Source organism: Boleophthalmus pectinirostris, unplaced genomic scaffold (genome assembly GCF_026225935.1).
Source record: "Boleophthalmus pectinirostris isolate CB_2022bp ecotype Guang Dong unplaced genomic scaffold, ASM2622593v1 HiC_scaffold_13, whole genome shotgun sequence".
In the NCBI taxonomy this organism is placed as follows: Eukaryota; Metazoa; Chordata; class Actinopteri; order Gobiiformes; family Gobiidae; genus Boleophthalmus; species Boleophthalmus pectinirostris.
In genome coordinates, this window is record NW_026571036.1 from 22,816,492 (window position 1) to 22,843,559 (window position 27,068).

At 37.7% G+C, this 27,068-nt stretch overlaps 1 protein-coding gene across 1 annotated transcript in view; it reads left to right on the forward strand.

Annotated features, from left to right (window-relative positions):
- emilin1a (elastin microfibril interfacer 1a) overlaps window positions 1–27,068 on the forward strand; it is a 59,985-nt gene that overhangs the window by 18,808 nt on the left and 14,109 nt on the right. Inside the window, exon 2 of the mRNA XM_020917310.2 lies at window positions 23,273–23,389. Within this exon, the coding sequence (XP_020772969.2) occupies window positions 23,273–23,389 (117 nt within the window). The remainder of the gene's footprint in view (window positions 1–23,272; window positions 23,390–27,068) is intronic.

A 27,068-nucleotide genomic window follows, 5' to 3' on the forward strand; every position in this document is an offset into this window, starting at 1 on the left:
AAGTATCACATGAAAAAATCTACTTATGTGAAAAAGTCAAATTTACTACAGAGCACTTTTACTTTGTTACGTTCCAACACTGATACTTTATTATGTAGTTTTTAAGACTTTCTGACTAAAGACCTAAGACCTAAATTACTAGGGAATTTGAGTTATTGGAATAATAACACTGAGAGACAAGAAATTTCTCCTTACAGGTTTATTAAATCCATTTCCTATTATTTTTTTAGCCACTGCCTTGATGATGGAAAATAGTTGGAATATTAACTTTCTCCACACCCAGTTTAGGAAAAATAAAAGTAGTTGTAATCACTACAAGCAGACTTAAACTATAATATGTTCCTTGCAAATTAGCTATGGTATAAGTCTATAGAAACATAAAATGCTTCCGTCTTTGCTCCTAACTTTCTATGAGACCACCCAATATGAAAAGAGGCACTGCAAACTGAATCAAAATCCAGGAAATAATGACAAATTTTCCAGCGTAACTCCAGGACTATTCCACCATGTGGGAAAATCCTCACAAAGAATTCAAAACTAGAAAGAGGTCACTGTACCCTCTGGTGAACAACTGTCTTTTAAGTTTAAATTTAAGTTTGTGTGTTATCTCTGTTATAGGCTAATGACTGATAAGACGTTAGACAAGCTCTGTGCATCTCCATTGATCCAAACACTGAATAAACAACAGTATTCAGAATTCAATCAAAGGTCAGGGCTGAAAAAGTCATCAGTTTGGGGTAGAGTTCTGTAGAGTTGGATGGTGTGTAAGTCTGTATTGGCGCAGAGAATGGTGAGGGCTGCCATGTTGGAACAGGAATGAGACTTTTCAAAAACCGCAGCAGTATTGTCTGTCTGGAGATAAATGGTTTTGGATGGCATTGTGAAATATGAAATGTTTAAAAGTGTCTTCCCTGATCTCTGGTATAGTCACCCTCTGGATATTTGTGAACTTACCATACAAACAAACAACCAAACAAGCAAACAACAGCAACGTTTATATCATCATGGCAATCCGTGGAGAAACGAGCCCACCCACAGTAAGAATGCCTGCTTTTCCATTTTAGCAATAATACACCTGTAAGTATGTAATTAGAGACCAATATGGTTTTCTTCATGGCCGATTGTTTAAAATCCAGAGCTACTGATGGCCGAGAAGCTCTGCCCATATTTTTTGGACTGATTTTGATTATTTTTCCTAAATTATGTTATTAAAATATACTACAAACTCCCCCATGCCAATTTTTTAACCACAAACCTTTAAGAGAGCAGTGTAGTCAAGTTTTGTTCAGTTTTCTCTCACTACAGCCAAGTGTCTTAGTGAATGAATGACACATTTGTACAACCATGTCCTCCAACCAAACGAAGTCCATGCATTATAAAGATAACGCAGAGGTTGTTTCCTTTGTAGCCATTCCAATGCCAATATGCAAATTTTTTAGTCTTCTGGTTGCAAAGTCTGTATTGATATCTAATGACTTTTGCAAACAACTACTTTTGACATTTTGACATACTGGAAGGAAAAGTTTCAAAGGAAGTCATCTGGATAGTGTTTGTGAGACTTTCAATTTCAAAAACATTACCCAGATGAGCACCTCTGAAACCTTTGGATCACTCCTGCGTGACTGACAGGTTGCACTAGCTAGATTCTACATCATTTTAGTAGGATACCTATACTCACATTTTCTACGTACTACTGGGGATCTTTTTGTATTAATTTCTCTACTAAGATAACTTGAGCTGTACGAGGTTAAATAAATAACTTCTACGACTCATAGATAGCGATTCTATTTCATTCTGATTCTCGTTTATTTATTGCAGCTAATGTTTTTAACAATTTTGTACATTCAGAATATTATTTGGTGCATAGGGTTTTTATGCTAGTTGTGCTGAGACTTTGCAGTGATAACACGCTGGGGGTGTTCTACATGTATCTCTGTGGCAGAATGTTCATCAGATACCATCAGTTACACAATGCACACATTCGCAAACAGCCAAAAAGTTTTAAGATTCTCAACAAACAATACAAAATAGATTTAAATGCATTTTCAAGAGCCTGTGATCAATATGTGTTCATGATCATGTTTGGAAGTTTGATTTTCAACACAAAGTTTAGGAGTTAGATTTTCAACAAAAAGATGAGAGTGACTAACTGAAAAACTGTAGGCAGATGCTAGTTTGTGACTGTTATGTTATTTGTTATCTGTTGTAGTTTCAGCTAAGTCTGTTCTATATGGTCAGATTGTGTTGCAACAAAACTCAGATTAAAGTCTAACTTGAGTAACAGAGCTTCAGACAGAACAGTGTCTACAGTTAGCATCACACCCCCGGGGAACATTGATGACATCAGCTGCAAAGTATCAATGAAGAAATTTGTCTCAGTATTGTCGTTTATCGTCTATGTTTTCTTCAGCAATATATCTCAGTTCCAATTTTGTGATGGTACCAGGCCTGACTGTGGCTTCTTACATAACAGGAAGCCAAAGTCTGAGAAGTGAAGCCTCTCCTGGAGTGAAGGGTCTGAATATTCCTACTTAGCTTGAGTGAGAGGAAGGAGGGATGAGAGAGTGAAAGGCGAGGTATGCTTTAATGCTTTAGACAAAGCAATGACTTAGCGGCGTCCATTGTTGAGGGATCTGTCATTTAGCTCTGAGAGGAGTCTTTGACAGTGTCCTGAATGGGCCCAATGGAGGGGGCGGAGCTATGCGTTTGAACTGCAGGACAAAGGTCACGACCCCGTCCCTGTCGCTGTAAAGGGACACCGGGGGTTAAAACACACAGAGAGACAAGCGGTGGACTCCATGCTCTGCCAGGTGCATCATGGGACATACACAAGGGAGAGAGATGAAGATGAGAGCTAGGACAGGTTTTAATTATGGCTTTCATTTATCACAATCAAATGGAAAGTATAAAAAGGCGCAATTATCAAATCAAGCTATTTACAGTAGAAGGTCCTCTAAATATTTATAGAAAGACCTTGTAGTTTAGTTCTTCAAACATCTTCTGAAATTTATGAGCTTCTACTGTTTGTTTAGAAGTTCATATGTCAGTTTTATGTCAGATGATAATGCTCCTGTGTTGAGTTGTTTACAAAGTGCACTCGAACGGAAATCTACTTTATAAGCATAAATCATGACATATAATCGCAATTATTTTCCACAGTTATGCAGCCCTAGTTTAAATAGGGTGTCACTTCTCATTATCAAGAGAAGACATATTGAAATGTGGTGAGGGATAAATTGTAGACATGACTTTGCAGTTCTAACTTAGCAAAGGGCCAAGAGAACTAAGAAACAAAAGGAACTAAATCCATTTGTTTATTTATTCATTGACACTTGTTCTTTCGTGTCCTGGTTTGAGCCCAGTTCAGTCCTGGTTTAGACTTGGTTTGGTCCTGTTCTAGTTCTAGTCCCAGTTTAGTCTTGGTCTAGCCCAGGATTAGTTCCACATTTAGTCGTAGTTTAGTTCCAATAATTCTAAGTTTGATGTGGCATTTATTTACTGTAAGTACTGGACCCAGGACCCAGAGACATGTCTTGTGCAGTCCAGTCTGGCTATGCTTCCATCGTAGGGAGTATTGTACCTTTGATGACGTAGGCCAAGATAACAAAGGAACTGTGACTAAACTGGAGCTAAACTCAGAACTAAACCTGGACTAGTCTACACCATGAAAATCCCGGCTCGAGCGTCCCATCCTCCCTCCAGGCGCGCCCTTCTCTTGGGCGGCACACAGGTAACTGCTGTGCCCGGGAGGGGTGGACATTCTCGCTGGCCTTTAGTAGGTCCGGTCATGCACTGTGATGTATTGAGTTAGAAAATCAGCATTCTATATCATAATAAAATGAAATGTGAATGTAGCGAGACCAAATGTCGGGCCTTGTTTATGTCATTTTACCGATCTTCCCGAGCTGAGGCAATGTGGTGGACTATTCTGAGGAGTGAATACACATGAGAAATTGACAGACTATACATAAAATTTGTGCCTTACTTGTGGACTACTCCTGAGGAGTAATTTAACACACTGTATTTACTCTATTTGTGCGTGTTTGAGACCACTAATTTTTGCATGTTTTGTTTGTGTGTATGAATAAATGTATTGAGATCTATTGTAACTTGTGTGTGCACAATTAAATACAGTATATATAATGATTTTTAATATGTATATACATTAACTATCTGAGTTTCATAAAGCGTACAATTCAGGGGGACTTTCTAGCTTGGGGACCTTCCAGCCAGGGGGACTTTCCAGCTGATTTCCACTCTAACCTAACTCTGGTCAGGTGTGAATGCCACTGAAATCGTCATCACAATCCTTCCAAAATTCATTATTATATTATATTGCTTTTATAATTAACTGTGATGGTCTAACATCCCCATAGAGCTATATTGAGCTGTCATAGTGTATGTGTAACCATCAAACTATCCTGACCGAGACCCTGGATAAAGATCTGGAGATGGGTCAGCACTTCAGCATCCCTTAGGCAGCTAAGGTGCTATACTTGAAGGATTTAAATGAGTAAGAACACTGAAACTATAGAGAAAATATAGCACATAATATTAGCTCCAAGTTATTACAATCTCCTTTTTTGATTTTCTAAGTCATAAAACGGTCTGTCTGCCTTTATTCTGTCCACAAACCCTGAACAACTTTATATGAAGGTGAAAGTTTACAGGGGGATAAAAAGGTGTGAGACAGGTGTAAGGAATCCACTCATGCTGATTTATGACTTTATAAAAACAAACATGGCGCCCTCACAATAAGACAGTTAGTCATGTACCTGACAGAGCAGTGAAAGACAAAGGGCCTCGTTATAGAGACTGTGGAGGGTTATGAGCTGGATCTGTCTCACAGCATTGTTCAAAAGCGTGAAGTTAACCAAGCGAGGAGATAAGGAGCCCCAGACATTGACTTAAGGTTGAGCGAATATATGGGGCTTTCTCATGTAGTAAACAGCTGGTGGTTAGCATGTTATTTGCCTGTCAGACATATTGTAAAAAGAGAATGGGGCTGTCTATTGTGCTGTTTAGTCACTTGTGGGACATTCATTCACACATCGAAATTGGGACTAAACTAAAAGACAACATCTGAAACTAATCCTGGACTAAACCAAGACTAAACCAGGACTAGAAAAGGAACAGGACTAAACCAAGTCTACATCTGGACTAAACTGGGCTCAAACCAGGATCCAAGTGTGAATGAACAAACCTTAAACAGACAAACAGATTCAGCTGCTTTTGTTTCTTAGCATACTTTTCTTGGCCCTTTGTTAAAATAGTTAATAAATTAATAATACATAATAGAGTTTTATGGAGGAGGTCCATCACATCACTTGTCATGGAGATGGTGTTGGCATGATCCACAGTATAGCATTAAACTTATTTATTTTTATTGTAATCATTTACAGTGTTTTTATTAGGACCGGGCACGTTAACGTGTAAATTTTTTAACAAATTAATTCATTATCGCTGACAATTATTTGTATTAATTCTCAGTGGAGGCACCACCACACGGTCCCTGCTCTTCGTTGCAAACTCTCACTTTTCTTCCACGATAAGCCGGTGCCAGTGATCACATTCTTAATAATAATAATAATTTTCTGGTATGCCTTAGCAACTTGCTTTGTTCAGGAAAAAAAATAAATAAAAATTCTAGGAATTGACAAAGTGTGTTTTCTGTTTATGTGTTCTGTTTTGTTTATTCTGTTCTCCAGTTACTGTTTTTGACTGAGATTCTCATTTTTATATCAAACAAGGTAACATTAATGCCCTGGCAGTGGCAAGACATTTCAGTTTTGTATTTGGTTTGATTTGATTTTTTCAGTTGAGATTTACACTAAATATTTTATTTTACTGCTGCTGATCACATGCACTTTACTTTTGAATTCGATTTATTAAGTCAAATTCTATAGGAACTGACAAACTGCACTGAAATTGCTTCTTTTTTTGAGTAATATTCTCAAAAAGGAAGAAGTATAAACATGGACTTTACAGACTAGTGCCCTACTACTGTATAAAGAAAATGCTGTTTACACAACAGATGTGTGGTGCTTTCATTTACATTTCCAATAAAAGTCAGCTATACACTACTTTTTAATTTATTAATTGGTTTTGTGTATATTATAACATGGGATTAATCATGATTAATCACAGGAACTCATGTGATTAATATTTTTTATTTTTGCCCAGCCCTAGTTTTTATTGCTTAAAAATACCTGGAGAAACATGCATGCAAACATGTGAGCATGGCTGCCTCTCCACAGATCTGACCTGTGACTTCATCTGCTTGTCTCCATGGATATTTGCTTCAGTATTCTGTACCAAAACATATTATTTCTCCATTATCTTCCAACTTTTTCCATTTGTAGCATGAAGATTTATCCAAAGCGAGATTTTGTTGAGAGAGTAAAACCAAGTGAGTAGATTCTGGTAAAGTCTAGTCTCAACATTTCCATAAAAGGTGACTTCTATTGTTTTATTTTTGCTCTGAAATGTTGATATTGCTGTGATTTGTGCTCTAGTTAAACAGCCTGTGAGACTGGACCTCCGAGACAAAGACAGCAAGGAGGGACTCACCGCTCAGAATACACCTAATATCTGTACATTACTCATTCTTTCCAGTCCATTTGTAGTCGTAGCAACGTCTCCTGCCTTTTTTTCAAATTTACCACCCCCACTGTCCCACTTACTCTTCGCACCTCTGCCTCCGGAGCTTAGACACCTGTTTCTAACTAAAAACCCCAAATTCAATCTAACAGAGCGATTTGCAATGAAAACAATGAGGCGAGAGTGGCTACTTATGACGCATTCCAAGTCACAGCTATTGCTTAAGCTACTTTTTTCCTACCTGCCAGTTTGAAAAGGGTCTAGTGGTTTGAGGATTGCGTAAATAGCAATTTTGAATGACAAAAAGGTGCCAAGACAAAGTAGTACAGTGAAGGCTTGAGTAAGGAAGTAAAAATGAATCTAATTCTTTCCTCTATACCACTACTTACACTTGCTTTTCAGTTGCTATAGGCACATTTTAAGTTAATGCTGTTAATTCAGTGGTTTCAGTTTCCATGTTTTATGTGGCATTTTGAGAACTTCATTCAGAAGAAATAATATATTGTTTTAAATTGTTAATCACTATGGCAACGGTAGTAATTTGTTATCATTCTGAAACCCATAGCAAAAATAAATGTAATCAAATTGTAATAGCAATTTTAAGGTGCACTGTGTAACTTTTTGGTTGAGGGTCTGTCAGCTGCTTGTTTCTATGGATACGTCATTGCACTGCCTGGAGTGTTCCACAGTATGACATTAAACATTTCTCTTTTACATTTATTCAATTACAGGTAGTTCTATAGGTCAAAAATGCAGAGAAAAACAGACATTCTGACTGTGAGCGGGATTGCCTCTCCACAGATCTGACCTGTAACTTGGTCTGGTTTGGTCTCCATGAAGATAGAAAGGTTTAATGCCATACTGTGTAACATTCCATACAAAGCAATAAAATCTCCATGGAGAAAAGCATTTCCCGGACCGTCCAGAAAAGTTACACAATGCATCTTTAACAATGATTCAGCCATCTAATCTATCATCTAATGCAAACAATAAATAAATAAATAAGTAAACCTACAAACTCTGTAAATTAGACCCATACATACATAATGCTTCTGAAAACAATTGAGATTCTTGTATGCACCAAGCGTTAACGCCCTTTAAAATGCACTGTGGTCTTTTATAACATAAATTGCAAATGTAATCACAACCGCAATACTTGAAACCATTGCAGCACCAGACCATGCACGCACAGTTGTATCTTCTCTGATCACCCCAGGACTCTAACATATGGAACTAATATGAGCAAGCTGTCGGTAATGGTGATCATTTTAGAAAAACAGGGTCAGCTAGGAAGTGCGTTGTCAACAGAGCACATGTTCTGTGTACATGTCTGAGATATTTAGACACTTTTACTCCCCCCGGGCTCCAGGAAGTGAAACAACTGATGCTTTCTTTGTATGTGCAGTCAAGGTATAGCAATGATGTGAGTGGCATGTTATAGATACTCAGAGCTTTCACAATACAGTGTAAGATTTGAAAATAATTACCAGTCTACAAATGTGTTTTAGTGGATACCTCATCTTGTTTTAAAGGTGTACTATGAAACTTTTCTGATTGTCTCTGTGTGCTGGTGTTCCATAAGGGTGTAACAATAACCGAAATATCATGATATCGTATCGTCAGAGTTCTCACAATAATATCATGGACCATCAGAGTATATAAAATTACAAGTCTCTTAATCTTTGCTTAAATTAAGAGTTATGGTGCAGCATTAGCTAAAAAAAAAAAAAGACAGGGAACTACATAGACCATGATCTTTTGCTCCATTTTAGTGTGGACTATAACATAATAGAAATAACAGTTCTAAGCACTTTTAAGTCTTAGTTCTTTGGATTAAGTCTTGTCAAGGCATTTTAAGAGGAAAAAGTATCATATTAACAGTTTTGTTTGCCTCCACAAAATATCACAATAATATCATACCGTGAGATGTATATCGTGAAAATATTGTACCGAGAGATTTGGATGTTACATCGTGAGCCGCCCCACCATATCGTGAACTTTCCCACGATATCGCAATAAATATCGTACTGTGAGGTTCATACTGTGACGATATTGTATTGTGATACTTGGATATCATTACACCTCTAGTGTTCCACAGTATTACTTTGCAGCTGATGTCATCAACAGTCTCTGGAGGTGTGGTGCTAACTGAACTACTCTGTGAGAAGCTCTGTTACTCATGTTAGTTTAATCTGAGATTTATTTGAACACAATTTGACTAGAAAGAGCTGATTTAGCTGGAACTACACCAAGTGAGAGGATTTGTGTGCTTATACATTCTCACCTTTTTTGTTGAAAATCAAACATTTAAACAGGGCCATGAATGCTTGAATTGATGACAGGCTCCTGAAAATGTGTTTAAATCCATTTTGCATTTTTTCTGGAAATTTCAGAAAACTGGTAACTCACATTGCACATTTAACCATCCAGATACATGTAAAACACCCCCAGGATATCACTGCATCAATGGCATTAAACTTATCTATCTCCATAGAAACATGCAGGCGATGCCACCAAGCCAAGTTTCAGGTTAGAAGTGTGGAGAGGCGAGCGAGTTTAAAGTACAAATGCATGTTTTATGAGCCATGGGTAATTGAATAAATGCAAGATAGATATGTTTAAACACCAAGTTTGACTTATTGTTGATATTCGATGACTGAAAAGGGTATGACATATGATTCACAATGTCTATTATTTTTAACAGTGAAACTATACTCCATCAGGTGCCCATTTAAACTGTCACCAATTTGTACAAGCATTTGAGTGAAAACCCCAAATGACTAGCTGCAGTATGAACTTCACTTTTAATACTATTTTGGTCAGGTTTAAATCAAATATGGCTTCCCTTTGTGGAGTATTGAATATTGAGCACTGAGCTTGCTCCAGCTTACAGTAAATGATGTTTACACTTAGAGACATTTAAAACCGGTGCTGTGTTAGTTTTAAATGAAAGCACTCGTCCATCAAGCCAACAGAGTCCAGATGTGCTGAGGAAAAAGCATTTTAGTGTGAGTGTCAGACCAAACTCACAATGTCATTGATAATATGAATCATTATAACATACTTTAGGAGGTCAAGGAGGTCAACAAGATGGCAAACAGGTAAAGTGGCTATTGTATACTGCTTGTGTCAGCTGTGAATAATTTGTATTCAAGGGCAGTGGATAATTTGTATACATTAACAAGCAGGTTTCAGGAAAGCTATGACTCATGTCTATGTGAAAGGTTACTGGATATTACTATTACTCTGGACAGGTCAGAAATCAATGAGTGACATATCCCAATAGTCAATGTACCTTAGTAGAGAAGTGAAAGAAGAATGTGTTTGCTTTAAATAACTTTAAAGGACCCATAAAACACAAATTTCTGATCTGTGTTATAGGCTAATGTTGTTTCATCACAAATAAATACCTGGAGTTGTGTTTTGCTTCTTTCACATGTTTAACACACAAACCCTGCATATCTACTCTGATCCACCTTGTGATGTCATGTGGTAATACAGGAAGTGCTCCACTGTGTTTCACTGGAATCATTTAGATTAGATCTCATCCCTGGAATTGCCTAGCTTGATTCATCAGCCATTTTCACTTCATAGAAACCGTCTGACCACGCAGTAGAATTTGTTCAACGATATCGGGTACTGTTTTTCATTTAACCAATCACTGCTATTTGATCGTAATGTATGTAATGCGCCGCTAAAAGGGTTAACTGGTATATTAAGCTTTTCCCAAATCCCGTAGGAAAAGGGCAATAATGTCTTTCCCCTTGATAAAATTCACCAAACATTCTCTTTGTTCCAGCTTTAAATCCTTGATTTTGGGAATCGTTACCAGCACAGAATGTACTGTATGGCTCTTTGCTGATTGGCTGATGCTCGAACTCGCACTTCCGGGGGTTTTTGCGAACCATCTAGTGTATTCCGATTCCTGCCCTAGTCGCTGGAGAGCTGAGGCACTAGGTGGGTACCAGCCTGGCTAAAAATTGCCAATCTCGACTGAATTAATGGTAAAAGGAGCTGTTAACTTTAAAAGTACCACTACATGGCATCTCAAGGTGGGACAGAGCATTTTGAGCTTTGGAGATGTAGCCAGACTAATAATAACGGGTTACTCAGACTATGTGAATGAAACTAAACACAACTCCACGTATGTTTTTGAGAAGGTCACAACATGGCTAAAACTCACAATAGCCAACTTTGTATAATACTTTTAAATGTAAGAACTTTTTGGTCAGTTTTGGGTTTTGGTAACTCCCGGACAACAGCAGATTAGCCCACAAAATAACTAACTATCTGGAATTTTGATTTTGGCTATATCTGTTCCTGGAGTCATATTTTATTTAGTTTTAACTTAACAACCAAAAGGGAGTGCATACAATTTGGCCTCTTATTAAAAAATCTGATCCATTGCCAGCCAGATCAGTCATGCACGAACGAAGCGCTAGATGACTTGTGTGTGCCAACTCCCAAAAGGGAAGCACCAAAATTTAGAAAGTCTCTTATATATGTTTTATTTAAATAAGGACAGTGGTCATTAATAAACAAGCATTGTTAATATACCAGGCTTCATTGTGGCTTTTGTCGTATGGGCCCAATATCACTCCATTTGGTCATTGTTCAAGAATGTAATGCTTTAATAAGTTTGGTTTAGACGCAGCACATGATCTTTTGATGTTTATAATTGAGCATTCGTCACATTTGACTCATATTTTTGGCACATCTATTAGAAAATAAGCATGTCCGGCTTCTTCTGGGAATGTCTTCTAATTTTAGTGACTCCATAGCAAATGAATGTGTGTGTATCGTAGACTATATAAAGAAGTGGACTAAGGAAGTGTGAAGTCACCCATAGTGTTCGGCTCCAGTCAAATGAAGCTCATGAGGCCTGCAGATATGAGGGGAATATGTAGCCGAGTTCCATATCAGGTAAAGGAATTCATTTACAGACAAAACAGTGAAATAAAAACACCAGGATCATGTAAAAAAAACAGGTTAATATGAGCATTTAAGACCAAAATGATGAGGCTCACTGCACCAGTTACAGAGAGAGGTGAAGACTGTGATGGAGTGTTGATGGAGCTTGAAGTGCCCTTATGTGCCCCCCATAAACAGGCTGTGGTTTGGACGCAACAAATGATCTTTTGATATTTAAAATTGGACATTCGTCACATTTGACTCAGATTTTCTACTTGAAAATAAGCACGTCTGCCGTCCTCGTGGAATCTCTTCTAGTTTTAGTGACTCCATAGCGAATGAATGTGTGTGTTTGGGTATTTAACGCTGTTAAGGAGATGCCAAATCTAGTTAGTGGCCTTCCCTCTGATTGTGTCTCCTTGGTTCTCTGGATTAATGGGGCTTTATTGGATTAGTGCTGGGAATGTTTAACTCCTAGCTGCTGGCTCTGAACAGCAGGGTGACGATAAGTCTGTGTGTGTTCAGATGTTGTTTTGTACGGGTCAGTGAAGAAAGCCAACCGCCTTTATTATTACTCAGAAGTCATTTACTGACAAATGGGATGGAAGCCAATTAACACACACAAGGTACACAGCGTTTCTTTTAAGGTCTAGTAATGCTGCCTGTCTCCATGGAGGTGTTTCTGCTTTGCTTAATGTTCCACAGTATTGTAGTAAACTTATCTGTCTTGTTTTTATTCAGTTATATGTGTTTTTATTGCTCAAAATTCCTTCATAAACCTTCATTCTTACAGTCAGCGAGGTTACTTCACAACAGATTTGACCCGAAACTTCATCTACTTGTAGCCATGGAGATAGATGAATTTAATGCCATACTGTGGAACATTCCAGGCAATGATAAGCAATAACATATCCATAAAATTTTTGCTACTTACTTTGAATTTATTATGACCATTTATATTTTTGCTCTTTGATATTATATTTATCATGATGGGAGAGCTACTGTGTCCAAATACTTTCCCTGGTGGATCAACAAAGTTTGTTTAAGTCTAAAGACAAGCAAGAAAAGTTACAGAGTTCACTTTTAATATAAGGCCTAACTGATGTGTTGTTGTGATGTGTTTTTGTTTATGGAAAATAATTAAGTCAAAGTAGATGTTTGCATTTTTGTATTTGATTATAGTGTTGCTTGTTGTCTGGTCTCTGGTATGCTTGTGTTAGTTAGTCCCTTTTGCTTTTATATCTGTGGTCTTTCCAGTGGCTCTGCTAATCTTTTCACACCACAATTGAAGCCCCTCAATAATTAAAGCAATTTCACACTACGAATGGATGTGAAGAGGTCATCTCAACCCAGCGATGTCACAGAAATCATTAATATGCACTGGCTTCCCACTCCCTAGACACATCCTGCAGTCCCTCTGGGGAATTCCCATCACTATCCTCAAGGGTGTCCAAGTTCTCTCCTGAGATCCTACCTAATTTTCCCGTCTTGGAAAAGCCAGAGGGCTGAATAGGCGTCAGGATTGTCGTCAGTGGAGGACAAAATGGGCGAGTCACCAAACGCTGCTACACAACCCAGTTCTTGATCAGGCTGGGAACTGGTGAACCAAGTAAATTGACTGGAGTTTCCTGTTGAATGTGAGCCCCCGCCCTGTCGCAAACACAAACTCATTCAGAGTACAGTCATAAAGGCTGCTCTTATGTGAAGTGAAGGACATGTGGAAAATGTAACAGTATGGAGAGGATGCCCTGAGTGTGGGAGCCAGGGCGCTGCTTTTTGAGGAGTTTGTGAATGTTTGTCTGTATTTCAGTGAAATCTTGTGGTAAAGTTGTATGGGAAAGGTGATGTTGTGGCAGAGTGGTTAGGGTTTCCAAAAATAGAAATATGGGATTTGGAGGATATGTTTGAAATAATTGTGCTTATTTTGTGATTAGGTTTTCTGTCTCATTACACCTAAAACATGCAGTCTTGTAAGAAAGTAGGGTTGTCAAAGGTATCACAAAATAAGGAAGCCCTGAGTGGCAAAAAAAAAAAGAAAAAAAAGATGCACGTCATTTGGGCTCTGTTTTTTTTTTTTTTTCACCAACAACTCATGAAAAGACTGGTGCTTTCAGCCAAAATGAACACAGACTGTACACAATTGGGGCAGGTAAGCCTCAAACCCCAGTTTCCCAGATTCTAACCCAATGCTTTACTTAATGAGTCATCTCACCATTTGATCACCAGTGTTGAACTTAAACTAATATACTGGAAAAACATAGAAATCTTAGAAAATAGAGACCAAATGACGTGCCTCTTTTTTTATTTTTTCGCTTGCCGCTCAGGACTTCCGTCCAAATCTGATAGTAATCAATACAAAAGCTTTATTTGAACAAGTGCAAAAAATAGAACAAAAATATATCTTTATTCAAAAGTTTTAGAACTGATTAGTGAGCTTTAAGCCATGTTAAAATGCTGTTACCTAAATCCAAATGATTTTAGTAAAGGTGTATGGAGTTTAAACACAGAGGAGAGAAAAAAAAACATGTTTTCACCATTGTAGTATCAAAATCGGTATCAAGTATCAAGCCTATATAAAAATTAAAATGTTAGGGCCTGTTTACATGAGAACACTTGCGGGTAAAAATGACAAAATATTTTATCGGAAGTGCCTTTCATTTAGATGGCAAAGGCATTTTGGGGGCTTAAAAACGCAAAAATCTGAAACCACCCTCGTTTTCTGTCTACATTGCCAAAGATGCAAAACTCTGGTCAGATCTGCTCACTTCATGTACGTGTTTACGTCACATACATCACCACCTAGCGTCACCACCTAGCTACCTGGCATGCATACCCAATCAAATTCCACACACTTTTGCATCACCGTATGTACGCAGATTTCCTCCAGAAAACGCTCATCTAAACGCAGAATAAAAAGGGAAGACGTGATGCCACTTTTGCATCAAACGTAGTCTGAGTAGCGTGACAATATTACAAGAAAGTTTTCCTTACTTAAGATCATTTGTACCTCTGATGGGCCAAGTGTTTCTACAGGTCTACAGACTCAATCCCAAACATTGCAATCAAAGATACATCAATACAAGAATGAAGTAGCGTTTTAATCCGAGCTTGGTTTACACTGACAGACAACTTGTAGCCTATTCTAAACATACCATATATTACGTTTATTCAGTCATAAAGAACAGAGTTTATTTTAAGACCATCTAAGTCTGTTACGCATCAGACTGTTGCGAACACTGCCAACTCTACATTTGATCTGACAAGACTGAAACCTTATGTACTCAGAATATGGAATCCCTGTGAGCTATACTCTAACAACAGTAGTCTATGGGCCAGGAGACTGTTCTACTTCATCTGTCAGCATTCACACGTTTTTTCATCCCTGCTGATCCAAGCCTGATCGCTATGGTATGTTTTTAATAAATCCTAAACCCTTACAACACGCAGAGAACTAACCACAATGGAGAAGTATTCCAGCAAATGTTCACATGGCATAATGCAAGATGTCAAAGCTAATTTAATAAGCGGCCGCATTGGTAAACAAGAGACAGTGTGTTTGAAAGCTGTAGTTTCATGTTGCTTAGAGACATTTTGTCACATCCACCATCTTTGTGCTGGTTCTCTTCTGTTTCCTTTCCCTTTTAGCATAGGGTTTGTGGTTTTAGCAATGGCCAGGCTAATCCTTCATCTGTTGTTTGTGTCACATAAGCACAATTTTAAAGCAGCTTGTAGCCTGACGCAATATACACGAGCACATACTTGCAGTTGGTTTTAATATTACAAAATCAGTATATTTTTCTTTCCATTGTGCTTAGGGGTTTTGCGTGGTAACTTTTAATTCAACATGGCATCAAATAGTATGATTTAAAGTGCACTAACGTCCGTCGCAAAACCGCACTTCTCTGGCAATATCATCAGAGACGACTGTGTTTGGAAGCTCTGACACAAGTTCTCTTAAAGGTCCTTCGTTTTATATTCAGGCTTTTTCAAATACAGTTTGACCACTTATATTTCATGTTTTATAGCTTGAATTATATGGAAAATGTATTAGTTTGGGGCACTGGTCAAGTGACTGTGAACAGAATGTTTGGATTATATGTTTTTTGTGGTTAGGTGGTAACATTGGGGTACAGAGCATGTTCAAAGCAGAATGCATTAACAGATAGATAGATATACTACGATTGATGCTTTGCAGTGACGTCACACTGGGCGAGTTCTACATGTATCTCTAATGTCAGACTGTTTAGGAGTTACCATGGTGACACAATGCACATAAGCAAACACGGTCTGAAAATGCAAAAAGCTTTAAACAACACATTTTCAGGAGCCTGTGATCACAACGAGCGTTCATGGTCCTTTAGATGTAGATGTTTGATTTTCAACAAAAATGGTGAGTGTGAGTAACTGAAAAACTATTAACTGATGCTAGCAAGCGGGTGTCTGTAATTCTATGTGGGAGAGACTTGTTCAACAGTACAAATCAGTTTACCTATTGTAGTTCCAGCTAAGTCAGTTATTTCAGGTCAGATTGTGTTAAAATAAAGCACAGATTAAAGTCAAATAAAGCCTCGGACAGAGCAGAGCCTACACCCCTAGGGAATGTCGATGACTTTAGCTGCAAAGTATCAACATCTGTGGTTCTAAAACGTTTGGCAAGTACCATCAAGAAAACATTTTAATTTGTGAGTACTACCAGACAGAAACACAAGAAACCAGGTGTATAGCAGGACTAGTTCAGGTCTAGACTATGTCTAAAATAAGAGTACACTATTGCTACAGTGATTCTAAACAAGGACCCATCAGAAGTGGAAAATGTGAATAAAATAGACTCTAACTTTAGCAAACGCAAGAGCTGAAGAATTTACATCAGTGGTACTCATCCCAAAATTTGAGAACTAATTTACCACAGTGAAGGAAATGTTAACACAAGAATAATCATGATCAAATCAAGCTGAAAAGAGGACTCAAATAATGAGAAAATAATATTCAACACATTATCACTAACCACCTAAAAATCTGCATGGAAACGCACACTACACTTGGAGCCAAAAAAGTGCATGCACTATGCAATCTGGTAATGACTGCAGGCTTAGCGAATCAGAAATATTCACCATTTATTTGATCCACTGTGAACGCTCCAAAATCAAGCAGAGATGATGAAAAGCGTCTGGCCAAGGTCTACTGTACATCTGCCATCTAAATTAGAGCCACTGACTGCACACAAGAATGCATTACGTCTCATTTGGCAACAACAATCAACAATCATGCATAATCAGGTCTAGCTGTGCTCTGCTGTTTTGAATGGAAATAGCCCACAGAGCTCTTGAACCAATCTGAAATCACTAATACACTCATTATTCAGGGATTTTGCTGAATTTGCAGAGATATGGTATCAAACAAATTACTTTCAGTGAATGAAATATCCTATATTAAAACGCATATTGTTGTTTCAGTCCAGGTCATCCAGGTATGTAGATTACAGAATACTTATTATGGATTGCCAGTAAATATAAATTTCGTTTTCCTGTTTTATGCAACATTTTGGGGTTTTAAATTGTTAATTACTATAGCAACAGTCCTAATTGTTCATCATTCTGAAACCTATGCATCAGATTTCCATTGACATTATGAGTCAGCAGCATTTGACTAAGGAACTAAGACTGGTCAGAAGAAAGCAGTTTATTTACACAAAAACCCACACTTAAAATTTAGAATAAATTAATACAGTAAATCGGATGTTTACTGACCTCTTGTGGCAACAGTTGGAATTTCTACAGTGGTATATCATTCCGTTTAACTAGAGTTTCCATTTCTCAGTTCCAAAACAACATGGAAAATAATATAACACGAACATGAACAAATACAATTTGAAACTACTTTATCTCAGTTTAGCTGTAATGTTATTAAGACTTCTCCCTGTCCACTCTTCAGTTATTTATGGAAACTCAGATGTTTGTAAAACCCTGCGCTGGCTAATGACTCTGTAGGTGGCCCTGATCGGTTTGTAATGGGGAACACCTGCACGGGGGTACACAAACTCTGCAGACATATTTAAATAACAGTTTAAAGCAAATTGATATATTTAGGAGATTCTCTTTTGGGGGTGTGAATCTATAAACTTTGCATTATCCATTCTACATTCTTTCTTGGCTCATGCATTTTTCAAGATCATGTATTAAAAATGATTATTTGTCTAGAATGTGCAAAAGATATAGTCACGACAGATATATACAAAAACCTTTTAGTCAAAATAAATAAAACCTGTGATCATCTAGATGTGAGGCAAGACGTTCAACCACTGTGCCCAGAAAATAATGTTTGGTTTTCATTTGTTAATCACTATGGCAACTGTCCTACTCGTTCGTCATGATTCTGAAACCTAAGTTATTCATTATTAGGAATGCACATTTAGAATAATGAGGTAGCCTTTCTATTCAAATGCCCTCTGTAAACTATCTCTAACAAGCATACCAGAAATGGTGGGTGCCTTGCCAAAAGACACAAAGACAGTACACCATTCCAATTTGGGCCTTTAGATGGAATGACTACCTCCCTAAATATAAAGGATAACTTTAAAGGTCCTATACAATTTCACTGTGCTTTAAACTATGTTATAATGTTACCTCCTCAAACATACTTAAGAGTTGTGTTTTGTTTCATTCACACACATTTGAGTAACTCTTTATTATTAGTCCCTCTACATCTCTGAAGCTCAAAATGCTCTGTTCCACCTTGTGATGTCATGCAGTGGTAAACAGATACCTTTTACCTTTAGTTTAAATTAGAAAATCCAAGGCTTGAAATCATCCACATGATTCTAGCGAAGGTGTACAGAGTTTAAAAACATAGTGGAACACTTCCTGTATTACACATGACATCACAAGATGGAACAGAGTGTTTGAGAGAAGTCTAAATATGCAGGGTCTGTGCGTTAAACATGTGTGAATGAAACAAACACAACTCCAGGTATGTTTTTGATGAGGAAACATTATAACACCAGTAAATAGCGTAATATGGGCCCTTTACTAAAATAGCAGAGATAGTAGCTGCATACACCTCCTTCCCTCTTTTGGTGTAGTCTGCTCTGGTTGTTTTTGTAGCTGAGGCCCTGGAGAGTTGAGCAGCAAGATGTAATCCAAGTGAAGGAGGAATTTATGTTCACACACAAAGTTATCAAGATCTGCGCCGACCACAACATGTGATTTATATAACGCTCACTGTACAAATTCACCCACAGACTAACATACTAACTCCCACAGACTAACACGCTACATTACACATTTTGTCATAGAATCAGTTTTTAGGAAAATAAAGTCTATATTTAGTCTCCAGCACTGGTATTGGTTGATGTCGGGCTTTGACAGAACCTTAAAGCCATAAAAGCTGAACCAGTGCAACATACACTCAAAGGTCAGTGTCAACTCCTGGTAATCATGGTACAGATATTAAAGTAGATCTTCAACAATTGATTAAACCCTAACTTAATGGTAGTCCAGATCAAGCTCAAGGTGTAGAGATGGGTCCTCAGGTTGCTCCAGCAGCATTGAATACAGAGGACAAATTTCCCTACAAGGATAATAAAGTGTACCTTAACTGCAAGAGAAACTGTTTTGTGCCGCCAGTATGACTTTTTAATAGGATGGATGGATAGTAATCAATATAATCTTTAGTCACAGTTTTGAGCCATGTGTCCCCTGTCCCAGCAGATTTATCCAAAACCATTGCCTTGTCCCAGTTTTATACAAGAAATGTCCCAGGAGTCCCTATTTTTGACCAATTTGAGCCCCACCAACAGAAAAGAGGTGGATATATTGTCATTTGTTTAGGTAAAATAGAGAAAACCATGCTTGAAAAAGACCATAACACACAACAATTCAACAGCAGTAGTCCCACAGATTACGACTGACCCACGAGTAATTCGAGACTGGACAATGTTATGCGCTCTTTTCACAGTTTTATTTATACCAACCATCCCAACGCAGTGTGTCCCAGTTTGGAATTTTGGTCTTTTACTAGATCTAAATCATTCCAAAGCCTGAAAGATTTTGACTGGTTTATACAAGTTTATAGGTTTTGACATGGGTTCAAATCTAGTCAGGGTATTTGGGTATTGATATTTGGACACCTCCATTAGTCTATTTATTGACTCCATATACTCAGTGTTACAAGTTTAAGTGTTAAGAGAAAACTGTAGCTTTCTTTCTTCATTAATTTTTCAAGCTGAAGCCCTGCATAGATTAGACTGACAGAAGTGAAGCTCCCAATCTGCACCATCAACCACCATCAGACATCTAATAGTATTATCCAGGTGTGTAGCACGGTAGCAGCTGAGTATCATGGGTCAGGAGGGGGCGATGTAAACGTGATGAAGAGCCTGTGTCAGCATGTCCCGAGCTGGAATGAACCTCCTCCACAGGACCCCAGAGAAGTGTGTCAGAGAGGGGGACACAAGGGGGGACTCAGCTTGCCAAATATCCACATTAGAGTAGACTAGTTAGAAGATAAAAGTTAACAGCAATCTATCGTAACATCACAAAACTACTGATACTTTGCAGCTGATATCTCAACATTTCCTGTGAGCTCTGCTCTGTCTGTCACTCTTTTACTCAACTTAGACTTTGATCTGAGCTTTATTTTAAATCAATAAGACTATAAAGAGTTGACTTAGCTGAAACTACAACACGTGAAATGATTCGCACTGTTAAACAAATCTCTCACACATTAAATTATATTCACAAGATACTGTAGCTTGCAGCAGTTTTTCACTTTTGTTCAAAATCACTTAAACACTTAAATGGGAAAATTAACGCTCGTATTGATCACATGCTCCTGAAAATGCATTGTTTAAATCCATTTTTGTATTTTTTTTTTGCCAATATGTGCATGTGTCTCTGTTGTAACTGCTGAAAATTCCACCCCACAGTGTATCTCTGGGATGGAATGTAGAACACTCCCAAAATGATATTACGGAAAAGTATCAATATCATTCATTATTACTGACTGTTACTGACATACTGACTTGGCCCATGGTTTGGGTTGTAAAAATACACAGATGTTAGTTGGTACCAAAACTATGAACTATAGACTAATATATTTGAAGCATCAATACTAGACAAAATGTAAATCTAAATAGAATACGAGAAAACGTTTTTGTTTACATCTGGCTTTTCCACACGTGTACAGTAGCTGACAGACAAAAAGTCAGTCGGGCCGCTTGTTTGTGATGACAGTTGCGTTGACTCCTCTTATTTTTGAAGTAGGTTTTGCATTTAATTGTTTTGACATGACTTCATCTTACTCTAAGTCACTGAATGTTGAGGATCAAAAACGTTACTTTGAAAAGTTAAAACTCGCTGATAACTGTTGACGATGTTGATGTTGTACTGCTGTATGATGATTGTTGATGTTATAGGCCAATAACTGTTGACGATGTTGATGCTGACTTGTTGATACAGACGCTTTTTGCCTACCAAAATGGCTGACGTCACATCAACATGTTTTCTCATATAGAACTGGATCTTTGCTGAATAGTTGCATAGGGCTGGCAAATACAACTACAAGACCTATTATAGCCCGGATAGCAATCTTAGTGGTCTAAGAGGAACAGAGTCGAGTTGAGATGATTTCCAGTGCAGACCCAAAGTGTATTTAATCCACAACCAAAAAAATAAATAAATAGATAAAAAAATTAAATTAAATACAATTTGAAATATTTACAAAAGAAGCACACAGTTAAAAACAAGAATTGCAGTAACCTGCACCCACACACAGCACCTCTTCTTGACACAGGTGAGGCTGGCTCCTTTTATAGGACACCTCCCTCAATTGGGTGAGCTCATTTTAACAACAGGTAAGTACAACTCATCTCAATTCACTGTTTAAAAGTTAAGTATATCAAAAACAGTGCTCAAATCTTCAATTACATCTAAATCGAAAAATATATATCTTTATTAATTTAGCAGTGTTTTATTAATTTAAAAATACTAAATAGAAAAGAATTTAAATATTTGTGCCCCCCTCCTCCTAACAAAATGGTTGCCTGCCCCAGAACCTTCTTGATGCTCCGGCTGCCCAGGGACTCTTTTAGCCGGAACACCTGAGGTAGACAGTAACAGGGTAATTTTACTCACAATTCCTTAAATAAATGCGCTTCTGCCATTTACTTATTTAATTTTCTTTTACAGATCATTTCACTGAAACACACTTTTTTTTAATCATTGACTCAATAAACATTTAAAACTGTGCTTGTTTCTCTCATTGCTATCACCTGTTAGCTAGCACAAGGCCTCTGTAATGGATTAGCTACATTACAAGACCACATGGTGATAGAAAAATGTGTGTTTTGTGTTTAAAAAATGCATTCTGTTTTTACCCCCAAATGTTTTTTAGTACCAAAAGTGGTATTTAGTTTCAACCCTTTTCTTTTGGTTTGTTATTTGAAAGTATAGTGCCAAACTAGTCTCTGTAATGTCCTCTGTTCTTCACCATCCCCCTGTAACAAAACAAAGCATTCTCTCAGAAGTGAACCATTCAAAATATTGTGAAGCATTGCCTATATATTGCTACATACATCTCCAGTTGAATGACTAGAATGGTTCTCTGCTCATAAAACATGAATGCTGGAGTGACAGTAATTGACCATAATAGGAGCTCGGGATCTTAATATGAAAATGATGATTGAGGAAGCGACTAAAAGGTCTTGAATGGTCTTTGCTTAAGAAGACAGAAATGTAGAGGTCAGGAGAGGTCACGGAGAGAGAGAGGACAGATGGAGTAGATAGAAGAGGAAGTGTAGACATATAAGGACACTAAGGACACCGAGAGCAAGAATGTTTTTACTCTGAGATTGATTTTTTACTTTAATATTATAGTAGCTTCACTTGAAATTCAGTTGATAAATGGTTAAATAGTTGAAGTTTTTTGGCTCACCCCCTGGCCTCATTAGCTGCCTAAAAGTCTCCTCTGTCTTTGTATTGGGTCAGAGCCCAGTAAATATAGCCTGGATCAGATTTATTCGACATCAGAATTCAAAACAAAACACAGAAACAGCTATTTTATACATGTGTTTGTCTATAAGTGTCTTTAAATAATGTGGTTGTATGGGATTTTTGAATTTATTTTTCTTAGCTCTCAAAAATTCACCAAACAAAACAGAAGGAAATATGTGGTTTCCAGATTTCAGGTTTTTAACAATGTTGTATTTTTTTGGTAAAAGTATACAGTCTGTTTGCCAGAAGTCATGGTTAGAAGTTGGAGGTACACACAAAGCTAACCATTGTTGAAGCTATCTTGAAGTGATCTATGATATTTTAGGGCTGCTGATTTATTGAAGAAAAAGAACTTGATTATATTAATAGTAACTGAAACCAAAAGTAAACCCACAGATGAAGATTTAGACTTTTTAGTGTTTATAAATGTTTTCAGCTTCATGTTTTAAAAGATTAGATACTTTCTGATCTATGTTATAATGTTCTTTCCTTTTCACAAACATTCCTGGAGTAACTTGAAAACTATCACTTCATGACATCACAAGGTGGAACACAGCATTTTGAGCTTTGGAGATGTAGACAAACTTATAAAAGATTACTCAAATGTGTGAATGAAAAAAAACACAACTCCAAGTATGTTTTTGAGGAAGAAACCGCATTCTAACATGGCTTAAATCTCACAAAAGTCAATTGTGTGTAACATAGGACCTTTAAACCGTTTTTTTTTTTTAAAGTAAAAATCAGCACATTAAATCAAAGTCACCTCTGTGCAGGAACTGGTGTGCGTATGTGGTGACGCGGACTGTGAGCTGTGTGATGGAGGACGGCGTAGAGACGTACATCAAACCTGATTACCAGCGGTGCACGTGGGGCCAGTGTCCCAGAGTGGCGTAAGTCCTGTACTTTAATGTGTCCTTTGATTCCCACACTGTAATCTCAGCTAATCTGCCATAACTTCCTGTACTGTTCTATGAAGTCCCCTCATCCTCTCTGTCTCTTTCCTTTCTCGTCTCTAGTCCTTTGTATCTTCTCCTTTTATCTCTTTTTCTCCCATACGCTCTCATCTCGTTCTTTTTTCCTCCTCATTCTCCTTTCTTTTCTCCTTCTCCTTCTGCTCCTCTCTTTCTTCACTTTCTTTCTGCCTCTTGTTCACTCTTTCCTCTGATCTCTCTTTCCTTCCTCTTCATGTTCTCTCTCTCTCTCTACTCTCATTTCCTCTCTCTCTGTCTCTCTATCTGTCTTTCTCTCTCAACCCCCCTTGCCGCTCCCTCTGTCCTTTCTCTCTTTCTGCTGTCTTGTCTCTCTTTCCTTCTCTTGTTCCTTCCTGCTTGTTTTCTCTCTTCATACTCTCACCTCCGCTCCCTCCCCACCCATCTCTCTTAACTCTGTTCCTCTCTCTCTCTTTGTGTCTCTCAATCCTTTTCTTTCTCTCTTGCCTCCCTCCCCTCCCTCCATCTTCTCTCTCTCTTCATTTCTTTCTCTCCCCTCCCTCCTCTCTCTACTTCTACCTCCTCTTGTTCTCTTTCTCTCTACTCTTATGTCCAGTCTCTCCCTACTCATCTCTCTCTTTCCTCTGGTCCCCTCTCTCTGTGTCTCTCTCTATCGCTTTCTCTCTACCTTCTTCCTCTCTCTCTCTCTCTCTCTCTCTCTATCTATCTCCTTCTCTCTCCTTGCTCTCTCTCTTTCTCTCTCTCCTTCTCTCTCTCTTTCCCTCTCCCCCTCTCTCTCAGTTCTTTCATGTCTTTTGGTCTCACCGTGGTCTGGTCAGGAGGGGAGAACCCAAATCCGGGGCGAGTGCCAGAACAGGCCAGACCAAAGCTAATCATTCCCCAAAAGGATCTGTTAAAGAGGGAAATGGTTTTATTCTCACATTACCAGTTTTACACAAATGCACCATTTAGTGCGTCTGTTTTCCCTTTCAGTCAGGCCTAATCCTCTGTTACAAATTGTGGAAAAATCTAAGTACATGAGAAGATAGCTTGCGCATTTAAAAATATTATTATTCTGTGTGAAAAGGATGCAGATAAATAACTAAGAAAGCATTGTATTCTGTTTTGAGACACTGGCAACGTTTCCTCTTTCTCCTTGACAAGTCTTGATCCCTGTCTTCTAAGAGCTTCACTTTAAACCCCAGACTGTTTCAAGAATGAGGTCTACTAAACATGTGCTCTTCCTCTTAGACATGGAAAGATCTGCTCTATTCATCTTTATTCATGTTTCTCAAAAATACTTGCATTAAAGTAAAATTGGTCATTCAAACGACCACTCAAGTAAAAGTATTTTAGGGTGAAAAAATGCAACTTATAATGAATGACTTGACGTAACATCTGATTTACTTTACTGTAATCAAAATCTAAAATAACTCAATAACTTAGACATAACCTTAGACATGACTAAAGTACCCTAAAGTTGCACTGTGTATCTTTTCTTGTGGAGTGACTGTCATGTGCTTGTCATTATGGAGATGTTGTGCTTTGCCTTAAATGTTCCACAGTCTGGCATTACTAAACTTATCTATCTTATCTACAATCACGGAACATGGCTCGAAAAGTTACATAGTGCACCTTTAAGTAGTAATGAAAGGTAACTAGTCTAAAGGTATATTTTAAGGTATATTTTATTCATTGTTCATTACTGTTCCTCCTACCCTCTTCTCATCTGCTCCTCCTCAGCCCCTGTTTGTATTTTCATAGTCCATGTGTACGGCCTCATATTCTCACGCTCTCAGACCAAAGAGATGAAGGATTCAAGTCTTAAATGGCTCTGAAATGCAGACTACTTTACCTGCATAAATACTTGTGGGTTGGCAAACTGAAGAACAAACTTAATTCAGTGTTAGTTGTTAAATTTCTGCAATAAAGTTACTTATTTTCATTGCGGTGAATTAGAATCTATGTGTGCTATAACTACAAATAAAGTTGCCAGAAAGTTGCCAGATAAAACATACTTCTGGGACATTACAAAGATTTAGTAGAGGTCAAATACTTCTGGAAAAAGGAACTCTAATAACATTTTAAGTTTACAAAGCGCCTTTAATCCAATCCATCAGCAGCACATGATTTGGAGGAATTTTCCAACATCTTATGAGTCATTTCACATTAAAATATACTGTAGGTCTCACTGTGGGATTTCTGCTCTTATACTTTGCCCTCTCAACGTTGTCCAATGGCAGACTGGTTTGTGCTATTGGCTAACTAGAAAGAGACTGTGGTTTTGAGTAAGCAAATCTTTGTAGTGCAGTTAGTTCCATTTACTAGAAAAACATAACTCTTCCAAAATGACCCCACCCTGCATTTCTTTGTGATATATTGAACTGTCATATATGTGGTAATGTTATGACTACAAAAGGTGTGACCTTTATCTGTGGTTTTTGGATTATAGATGGGGGCAAGAGACAGATTTCCCTATTGACTGCATTGTTTTTTTCCATGAAATATCAAAAAAGTAAATTCATAAATGTTGAACTTGATCATTAGTATTATTAGTTACTAGAGCCAAGAAACAATGAACTGTATTATAACAAAAATCTGCATTTTAACAATATGAATTTGATCTGATCCCATCTGTATTAAATATTATTGGCCTGTAGAGTGTTGAGCTGTCATCTATAAGCCATACTGGTAGATAAAGACATGCACATCTAATAAAAGTAGCCACTGCGTGCTGGGTCCAAAGACAAAACTAGATTCTCACTGCAGTTTTTTGGAGCCCCAAAATTTTTATTTTAATGACACCACAATGTGACGTTTCGGGTCAAGCCTTTCTCAGCCTCATGTCTGAAGAAGGGTTTGACCAAAAACGTCACATTGTGGTGTCATTAAACAAAAAAATGGGAGCTCTAAAGAACCACAGTGCGGCTCTGTGCTATCTATAAGCCAGCAAATGATAGCACAGTAAATAAATAATTTCTAGGAATTGCATCTCTGAATAAAGTGAAAATATATGCACTTCATCTTGCACTTTAGTAATGTAAATGTCATTGGCAATATGCTCATGTATAACTACCTCTGCTTTATAATATTCTGTCACATGCACATTTTTATCTAATGTACATACTGGCTGATTGCACAGTGGTCAGATGCTAAAATTGCATTTTGTTGCACTGTACGTGTACAAGCACAATTTCATGACCTATTAACATGACTCTCTATTTGTTCATAATAATTTCACAATGGTGCCATAATTCAGCACTAAAGAGTATATGGAGATTTAAACCCTGTCCTCCTGAAATTATGGCAACAAATTCTTGTTCTAGATTTAAGAAATATAATACCTTGGCCTGGTTATATTAAAGGAATTCTATGTAACTTTTCAGTTGGGGCCCTACATTTTCTTGTTTCTTTGGAAATGGCATTGTTCTACTTGGAATGTTTAACAGGACATTAACCAGCTCTATCTTAGATTTATCCAATTACAGATCTGACACAGATCTGTCCTGCAACTGATTTGGTCTCCATGAAGATAGAAAGGTTTAATACCATACTGTGAAACATTCCAGACAAAGCACTAGTATCTCCATTGCCAAGAAGAGGTGATAGAGTCTCCACCAGAAAAGTTACACAATGCACC